The 9,443-nt window shown below is 58.8% G+C and overlaps 1 protein-coding gene across 17 annotated transcripts in view; it reads right to left on the bottom strand.

The window, feature by feature from the left end:
- Positions 1-940: 940 nt before the first annotated feature.
- CACNA1G (calcium voltage-gated channel subunit alpha1 G) overlaps positions 941-9,443 on the bottom strand; it is a 63,333-nt gene continuing 54,830 nt past the window's right edge. For 5 of the 17 annotated variants that reach the window (XM_057535657.1, XM_057535659.1, XM_057535658.1 and 2 more), the window contains 4 exons: positions 8,852-9,205; positions 4,046-4,223; positions 3,554-3,723; positions 943-2,352 (listed from right to left, as the gene is read on the bottom strand). In XM_057535657.1, coding sequence (XP_057391640.1) covers positions 1,612-2,352; positions 3,554-3,723; positions 4,046-4,223; positions 8,852-9,205 — 1,443 coding nt within the window. In that variant the 3' untranslated portion in view covers positions 943-1,611. Of the gene's footprint in view, positions 2,353-3,553; positions 3,724-4,045; positions 4,224-5,947; positions 6,083-8,003; positions 8,148-8,851; positions 9,206-9,443 lie in introns of those variants that run through there. The other 12 variants (XM_057535664.1, XM_057535656.1, XM_057535665.1 and 9 more) reach the window with 7 other exon arrangements.

Raw genomic sequence — 9,443 nt, 5'->3', positions numbered from 1 at the left:
GAAAGGAGGTTCTGGGCTGTGCCGCTGGCCCCTCCTCCTCTCCCCCTCTTCCCCTCTGCCCGCCTGGCTGCCTTCACCCCCTCCCTCCTCTGCGAGCTCCCACTGGGCAGGCAGCAGCAGACCTGTAAACTCCTTGATGGTGCTCATTCATCACCCCCCAGGGGGCCAGCTCCCCACTCCAGCAGCCTGGCCGCCCCCCCCATCAACTCCACTGGGAGGTCCTGGCCCCGGCCCCCTCCATCTCAGGAGGGAGCAGCTCGCTGTTTATATAGCTTAACCCCATTGCCAGCCTTGATGGGGCAGTGCCCGCAGTGCCGGTACCGGTCAGTGCCCCCCCCCACCCCGCCCTCCGCAGGTCACCCGGGCTGAAGCCTGAGAAAGGGAAACCCAGAAGCATTTGCCTCCTCCCCTGCCACCTCACAAAACCCCATTGCAGCAGCTGAGGTACCTCCCCCAGCCTCAGTCGGCCCCATTAACCAAAACAGCTTCATTATGCCAATTTCCAGCTTTCACCATGGGGCTGATAGCTGTCAGCAGAAATAAGAGTTAATCTGGAATCACTCACATTCACAGAGCTGCCTGGCTAAGAGGAAGAGATAAACCTTTGATAGAAGCAGGAGTACACCCTGCTCATCCAGCCTGCCACCAGCAGAGGGGCTTCTCTCCTCCCTCAGCCCTGGGAGGCCAGGCTGCACGGTTGCAGCCCTCTGGGGAGAGGCATGTAGCATCTCTCTCTCTCTCTCTGGCGCGCACACACACACACACACACACACACACAAACACACACGCACACAGAGGCAGCTCTGACCCTCCCCTCCCCACCACCCACTCCCCATCTCCAGGAATCTCTCTCCAGTGCCATCTGGAAATGCCTAACTCTGTCCCTTTTGCTTTTACTCTGGACCGTGATTAACTTTTTATTTTGGAAAATTACTTTATTATAGATATAGATATAGATATGTATGTATGTATATATAAAAAGGTTCCATTTCATTTGTAAAATCTTATTTTTTTCTTTTTTTCTCCTAGAGAAAATGATGACGAGGTTAAAGGAAAAAAATAAGTTACATTACAGTTTCCAAAATGGTTCTCGCTCTCCACTGAAGATGGGCCCCCATCGGGGCTGTAATGCACTCTCGGTCCCAGCTTGTGCTTTGCAAGAAGAGGGACTATAACTAGATTAGTTATTTTAGGTTAAAATAGCCAAGAAACAGACGCCTTCGCCTCAAAAATATTCTGAGACACATAAAAGCAGGAGGAAACAAGTCTCTTCAGTCACAAAATGTCGTACATCCCGCAAATACTAGATTCAATTAATTTAATAAAATAGAATATACATAGAGATTCTGCACAAACGTATTGCTTTCTCCCAACAGCTCCTGGTGTCGGGAACCTCAGCTCCACTGGGCCTCTCTCTCTCAGCCTGGAGCAGGGTGGCCACGGCTGCTGCTTTTAACTCTGGGAATTCCGCTTGCCGGTGCCCAGTGCCACCGAGGCGAGGAGGAGCGCCTCCCCGGTGTCCATACGGAACTTTTCTGGAATATAGCCCAGGAGGAGGAGCTAGGATTTGGCACCCAGTGGAGAAAGGTGAGTGGGAGAGTAGGGCAGGACTCAGGGCTCCAGGTCTGCTGGGTCAGAGGATAAACCAGAGAGACTCAGCACGTCTTTCTTTGGGGGGAGTGAGGCAGCCATGCTGTCGGGAGGGCCGGAGGCCGAGGGATCCTTGGAGTCGCTGGATGGAGCCCTCCGGCGGAGGCAGACACCAGGGCTGGGTGGGGGCCGAGGGCCCTGGCTCTGGCTCTCTGGGGGGTCTATGGAGATACTGGGCGGGCTGAGTTTCTTCTTGGGCCGGCTCCCAGGTCCCCCAAGAGGCTGACCCCGGAGGCTAGAGGGGCCAGGGCCCAGGCGGGGCTGGGAGCCTCTGTCCAGGCAGCTGACGGCGATGGAGTGCCTCCTCTGTTCATCCAGCCAGGACGCAGGCCGGCGCGGGCAGCTCCGGGCCTCCACGCTGTAGCACTTCTTCAGGTCCCGTGGGGACGGGGCTTCCGCCTGGCTGCCCACAGGCAGGAGGTCCCCTGAAATCCAGCTCAGCTCCGTGTCCAGCTCTAAGCTGCTTCTGATCTCTGATGGGCCCTTGCTCCACGTGGGTTCTGGGCCCGGGCAGGGGGCTGACGGGGGCATGTGCTTCGAGATCTTGCTCTGGCTGTGGGAATGCTGCTGCGCCTGGGTGCTGGAGCGGCCCCAGAAGGAGGAGGCCACGGCCAGTGGCGGGGAGGGCCCGCTCACCTCTGACAGCAGGTCTTCCCTGCTGCCCAGGCCCTGAATGTCCAGGGAATCCGTCCTTATTGCTGCCTGTATGGGGTGGGGCGAGGGCTCAGCCCAGGGGCTTCCTCTCCCCTGTGAACTGTCCCACCTGGCAGGTCAGAGAGCCCCTCCTCCCCCTCCATGGAGTTGCAGGACCACCCTAGGCAGGGGTACCAGTATCTGCTCTTGTTGGGAGATGCGGGTCATATGCAGTCTGACCTCTGTTGTCCACTGTGCCCCCACCCCCCACCCCCCAGCCTGCAGGAATCGCTCTGTACAGCTCCCAACCCATGCGATCCGAGAAAGCACTGGGCCAGCTCTGCTCCCCAGCTGGCTCCTCACACCTCCCAGCCTCTGCACAGGCTACTTCTTTGGCCTTAAATACCCTTCCCAAGTGGCAAGCATCCCTTGACTTTATGGGCTCAGGTACCCTGTGATGTAATACCTGACTATCTTCACCCCAAGGTAAAACTGACCCCTTCCTCCTCTGCTCCCTGCTGCACCACACATGTGGACACCCGGTGACCTGTTGCTGCAATGACCTGATGGGGTATATGTCTCTGCTATTATACCGTGAGCTCCAGAGGGCAGGGGCTGTCTCATTTGTCCATGCCCCCGGTGCCCGGCCACGGAGGCTGCTCAGCGAATATTTGCAGAAGGGATGAAGACGGTGCCTGCTCCCCAAATGTGCTGGATTGAGCAGATCCTCCTGTGGCTATCCTCACACATGAGGCACACATGGCGTGGGCAGTGGCCTTGTCACAGTCGGGGCAGACAAGCCTCACCTGGCTACACGAGCTTCTGCTCTGTGCCCCTGGAGTGTGGGCTCTGGAAGGTAGGCGCCAGGCTTGGCCAAAAGTGGAGACATCTAAAACGTGCCTTGTGCCCCTTAGCTAGGTCTAGAAGTACAGAGAATAGGGAGGCAGCTCTGCGCCATGGAAAGGGAGTCCAGAGACCAGGTTCTACCTCCAAACTGACGTGTGTCCCTGGACAACCACGGCCCCCTCTCTGGTCTCCGGGCCTCCTCGGCGAAACAAAGGAGGGGGTGCAAACTCCAAGAGGACACAGACCACTTCTGCTTTGCCTAGAATTGTGTCCCTGGTATCCAGAACTCAGTCTGGCATATCATTGGCGCACAATAAATGTTTGCTGGGAGAATGAAAGTGGCAACCCTGGTCACCGCCAACAGCCTAGGATTCCTAGCAGAGAGACCAGCCCCGGTCCGTGTCCACCCTCTACACCTGCTCACCTGGCGCCTGAGTGGCCTCTGAGCCAAAGGGGAGCGGCCTGGTGGAGGCAATTTGGGGATGGTGCCCAAGGTGGGAGCACCGTGGGGCTGGAGCAGCTGGGGTGCATCTTTGGGAAGCTGCAGGATGTAGCTGGTGTCTGCTGGCTGGGAGTGAACGGACAAGACAGAGCCTGTGAGGGGAGGGGGGAGGGGGAGAGAGAAGAACTGGAGAGTCAATGCGCTGGCTCCCACCTGAGTCCCTCCCGTCCACTCTCCCCACCGGGGCCTCTACCCTCACCACCCAACCCCACCCCTGGATTGAAAGCCACTCCCCTCAGGCTGGGGGCTCCCTCAGGCAGGGGCTGGCTGACCCCTCCAGGCTGGGGGCTCCTCAGAGGTAGGAGAGACCTCTTTGTCTGCCTCAGTACCCCTACTTCCCAAGGACAGGACTGGGCTTAGGCAAGGACGGATCTCCTGGTGTGAGCCGAGCTGGCCTGCCCCCAGCCTTGGTACCTGACTGAGCTTTGGGGAGCCCCCAGCCCCTGTGTCCCAGGGACCCCTCGGCAGTGCTCCCATCCCGGCACATGTAGCTGTCATTGGGCAGAGAGTGCGTTCGGCTGACCCCAGACTTCCTCACAGTCAGCAGATCTGGTCTCAGCATGACGGGCACCTCCTCAGTGCGGGACTCCATCTGCAAAAGGAACAGGGGAGGGAGATGGGAGGAAGAGGGGCATCCAGATTGGGTAACTGAGGCAGAGCTTGGCAACAGAAACCAGAAGCCCACCCCCACCCACCCCGGCCAAGGCCCTGGCCCCCATCCCCTCCCTGGACAAGGTGGTGATGGGATGAGTGTGGTCGGGGAGAAGGGACAGACACATGGATGAGCCCTCCATACACAGGGAGGAAGGGGGTAGGAGGACGCCCTGCCCCCAGCAAACTATTCATACTGCATCATCTTGGAGCTTTCCACAGGGCATGGCAGAGGGGTGAGGTGTCCAAAGGAGGGAGAGCAGCCCCCGGCCCCCAGCCCTTCAAGCAGCCCAAGAGCTCATTCTCAAGGTCCTATTGAGAGTCTCTGAAGCTACACAGTGGAGAGTTAAAAGCTAACAACAGCCCCCCATCCCAATTGCTGTGCTGGGGCTTGGGGAGTAGGGGAGGGCCTTCCTAATGAGCAGGAGACGAGGAAGCCCGGGACTGCCTGCAGAACAGAGGCCATTTCACCATCCCATTCCTAAGGCAGCCCCAACACCCAGCACTGGACAAGGGCTGGGTTAACGTGAGCTGAATGACGGATGAACACTAAGAGGGTGTCACAGCTGGTTCACCCCCCTCCCCACCTCCCTTTAATTACACAGTGACTCTGGCAGGTGGTGGGTGAGGAGCAAGGCCTGGGTACCATGGACTCAGGTCCTCCCTTAGTGGACAGACTGGGGATGGGAGTGGATTTTTTTAAATCTATTTCAAAGAAAGGCAATAATCAGCCTTTGACCCCAGCTGGAGGGAGACAAGTCTCGTTCCCAAGAGATTTCTCCATCACCCTGTCTGTTCCTGGCTCTCAGAGAGGCTGTAGGTTCCTGTCCCGATGTGGACCCAGCCAGTCAAGTAGCCCCAGAAAGCCTGAGAATGGCTGTGTCAGAAAACAGTCTGGATCCTTTACTTCCTCTCTCAGCCCCAGGCTCCACTTCTGCCAACCACTCCAAGACCCCCAGGAACCCCTAAGGTCAAGGCCCTGCCCCAACAGAGCCCTGCTGTGAGGAAGGGCCCCCTGTCCCTCCTTAAGTCCCAAGAGGAGGGGGAAGACAGGGAGGAGGGGGCTGCTCACAGTCAGATGTGGCCGGGGGAGCCGGGCAAGGGTGGAGAAGCTGTCAGAACACAAAGAATCGCCCCAGGACACGGGGACATACAGGGACAGTGACAGGGGAGATAGGAACGGCCCCCCAGGTGGAGAAGGGCACGGTGGTGGCAGCAGAGATGTGGGTCTCACCCACTACATGGTGGTGAATGGCTCATGTTGGGGCGAGGGGGGAAGCGGAGGCGGGAAGGAGGGGTGCAGGGAGGGGGAGGGCTGGCTTGCACGGGGCTCCAAATACAGAGGCCAACTCTGTGTCCAGACAGGCCCTTTGGTCAGCTGCCTGGTAACACCTCTGTTTTGAGTTTTGTCACTCCTGGGTGTCTGGATTAACCCTTTCACAACTGCTGCCCCTGGGCCCTTCTGGGCAAGGCCCCAATTTAATCTTATCTAATTTCTTTGTCCACCGTGGGGGACCTGAAAGACCTAGCAAAGCCTGGAGCACTAAGTGCTGCCTCTGGGTGGGGCCCGGTGGCAGAGTGAGAGGGGGGCAGGGACCTGGAGCCCTGCAGCCAGCCCGGCCCCTGGGGAGGCTGGGGGAGCAGTGGGGGGCTGTGTGTATGTACATTGCTCTCCAGGGCACTAAGTAAGAGTGTGTGAGTGTCATCAGGCAAAGAGTCATCCGTCAGAGCTACAGAGCAGGACAGTTCAGACACAATCTCTGACGTCAGAGACAGAGCCTCCATCTCAGCTAGAGGGATCTAGACAGGGAGAGAGATGATCAGGCATAAGAAACCAAGACAGTGCACATTCTCGTGTGTGCACGCACACACACGCACACACACACACGTGCGCGTGCGCACACAGAGCCCCTCTTCCCCCCGTTCACGAAGCGTACGGAGAAAAGGCCTCCTTTCTCTCTCCCCACCGCTTTCCCAAGTAAACTGAGAGCGCCTCCCCTCCCCCCCTTCAAACCCCTGCTCTGATCAGAGAAGCTGCGCAGGCAGCAGAGAGCCAGAGCAAACACTGACAAAGCGAGGAGACACAGAAACACGTTCTAAAGATGCCCCAGGAAGCTTGACAGCCCCTCCCACACTACCACCACCCAGGGAGGGAGCAGGGAGCGGGAAGATACCAGAAAAAAAATGAAGAAAGGTCCGCAAAGCGCCTCTCTGCTCCCAGCACAGACAGAGCAGCATGGGGTGGGGGTGCTGGGGACAAATCTGCTGCCAATCTGATGACTGCTTTCTGCCTATTCTCTCTGCTTCCAAAAGCCTGGCAGAACCTGGCCTGCCCCAAGATTCTGGCGTCTCCCCTCCTGGGCCCTCCTCCGCCTGCCCTCTCCAGCTTAGGTTCTGGGAGATGCTCTCCTCCCGCTGGCCTGAACTGGGCACACTGGGTTGGGCCACCACACCATCTGGCTGGCTCACCTGGGATCTGCAGCCGGGCTTCAGTGCCTACAGGACCCTGGGGGAGAGTGGGGCCATGCCTCCCAGACGAGCTGACTGCCCGGTCACCTCCTCAACATCCTGCTCTCCCCCAGCGCCCTTCCCCATGAGCGTCCTTCAGGATGGGAGACGTTGGGAAGGGACTCGCTTTCCCACTGATCATTCTAGGTCATTGCCAGGTTCAGGTCCCTATAGTCTATCTGAGGCTGAATCCCAACAAGAGGTCAGGAGCCCTAGACGCAAGGTCCCTTCCTATTTGAGGATCACCGTCCATTTCTTTGATCAGGCTACAGGCGTCCCAGGTGCTGGGAACCTGCTTGTCCGCGCCATCATCCATCATGGCCCGCGGAACACTAGGCTTTCTACCTCCAGCTGATACCTGTCTCCTTGCTTCCACCCTGGGTCTACTGGGGGCTTTCCTGCAGTCCTTGACTTAGGAGGAGGGTTGGTGGGGTGCACCTCCAAGTGGAGGGGGGTCAAAGGCGGCCAGACAGGTCCCAAGAGGAGAAGGAAGAGGACCCCAGAAAGCAGATCACAGTGAAATGGGATTAGGGGAGAAAAGCATGTGGTGCTGTGGGAAGGGCCAGGGCTTGGGGAGGAAGCCAAGTCCTATTTCACACGAGGTCCCCGGAACCCACTCCCAGCTGGAGTCTTCCACCCATTCTCAGGACCAGGTCAGAAGCCACTGGCTACGGATAGCACCCATCATGCCCAGCGGTTTCCTTAGCTTAAAAAGCCACCAAACAGAGGACTGGCGGGGGTGGGGTGGGCACTGGATACGGAGAAGAAGGAGACTGTGTTCTAAGACATGTCCCTCAATGGGTCCCCTGGCCACCTGCACTCTCCCCCGAAGCACCTCTCCCCTGGATCTGGTACCTCACTCCCCCTACCCGCTAAGGTCCCACTGCCAACTTGTCTTCTGCTCCATCCATCTCTTTTCTTCCAGGTTCTTTCTTACAACTGCCCTCTCCAGACCCCTCCTCCAAGTATCCTTCTCCCTCAGAAGTGCAATCTCAGCATTCCTACCTTCCAACCATGTGTTCCAGACGTTGATCTCAGCCTGAAGAACCCCTGGCTGCCTCCTGCCAGGCCCAAAGCTCAACTGAGGCCCTGAGGCTGTTCTTTCCCCAGACACCCAGTGGGCAGGAAACACCCCCCCTCCCCAGAAGCGTGGCTCAGCCCGGCACAGCCCAGCACAGTCAGGAGAAGGGGCACAGCGCAGGGACACAGTAACCTGTGGGTCGGAGCCGCCCGGGCTGCGGGCGGGAGGGAAGGCAGAGGGCGGGCCTCCTGGGCCTGCCAGCTCGTCCATCAGCTTCAGCTCCCCTTCCAGGGAGCTCTGGATCAGCAGGGATATGGTGTCAAACAGCTGTCTGTCCTGGGGAGGACCAGCCCATAAGGGGAACCAGAGAGTCAGGGGCGTGGGGGTCAGAGGAGCAGTAACGGGTAGTGTCATGGCAGGGGATTGAGAAGAGACAGAGAGAAAGAGGAGGTCACACGCGTGCACACACACACACACACACAACAATAACAACAAAGAGACAGAGAAAGAGGAGGGGATGTGGAAGGTGGGGAAGAGAGAGGTGTGGGAGGAGGAAGAAGAGATGGGAAATGGAACATGAGAAGAGCCCACAGGGGGAGAAGGAGAAGGAAAGAGAAGACCAGGGAAAAAGATTGAGATATGGAATCAGGCAGGTTGAAGGGTGGGGAAGGAAAGAGGTTTGGCAAAATCAGGGCGAGGGTAAGAAAGAAACAGGAAGGAAACAGAAAAACAGCCTTGAACCTAAGAGCCAGGAAAGGGAGTCCAGGCCAAACGGGAGGCACCGGGACGGATGAGCCAGCACGTGCGCCAGCGACTTGCGGGGGTGGCCCCACGCCGTGAGTGCAGACAGCCATCTCTGGGGATGGCAGGGGCCTGCTCACCCCTCCACGTCCAGGCAGGAGGGTCAGACGGTTCAGGAGGAGCCCCAGGGTCTGCTTGCCACCCGTTCCCTGTACACCACCCAACCACCGAGCCGCCGAGCACCCGTGCCACCGGTCTCCGTCCCGCACCCCCTGGAGGCGAAGGGGGTGTTTGCTCACCATGGGGTGCTCCAGGGAGAAGTGGGAGACTGTTTCAGCATGGGCTGCGGCGTGTGGGGCCCTGGACTTGGGGCTGCCAGGGCTGTCGGGGCCCTCGACCCCAGGCCAGAGGAAGGGGCTCCCCAGTGGCGAGGGGGCCTGTGGGCTGAGTGTCTTCATCTCCAGCTCCAGCTCAGCCTCCAGCTCGGCCTCCTCCTTGGCCTCCTTGTTGCTCTCCTCCAGGTGCTTCATCAGCACGGCAATCACCACGTTGACCAGCACAAACTGGGCTGTCAGCACGAAGGACACGAAGTAGATGGGAGAGATGACGGTGTTGTAGCAGGTGGACTCCTGGTCGCAGTCCCGGAGGGTGTCCTGGGGAGGCGGGTTAGAGAGGTGAGGTTGTGAGTGCAGCGGACAGAGCCATCCTGGGAAATCAGGTCTCTGGTGTCACGGAGCTTTGCAGGGGGAGAAGGAAGGGCAGGAGGAGGGAGTGACGGTGTCCTGGGGGCAGAAGAGCACTAGACACTGTCCTGGGAAGTGTGAGTCAGAGCATGTCCTGGGGAGAGGGAGTTCCAGAGTGTTCCGGCATGGGGGACAGAAGGTTACATGC

Source organism: Balaenoptera acutorostrata, chromosome 20 (genome assembly GCF_949987535.1).
Source record: "Balaenoptera acutorostrata chromosome 20, mBalAcu1.1, whole genome shotgun sequence".
Lineage (NCBI taxonomy): Eukaryota > Metazoa > Chordata > Mammalia > Artiodactyla > Balaenopteridae > Balaenoptera > Balaenoptera acutorostrata.
This window is presented reverse-complemented; position numbering and strand designations above follow the sequence as displayed.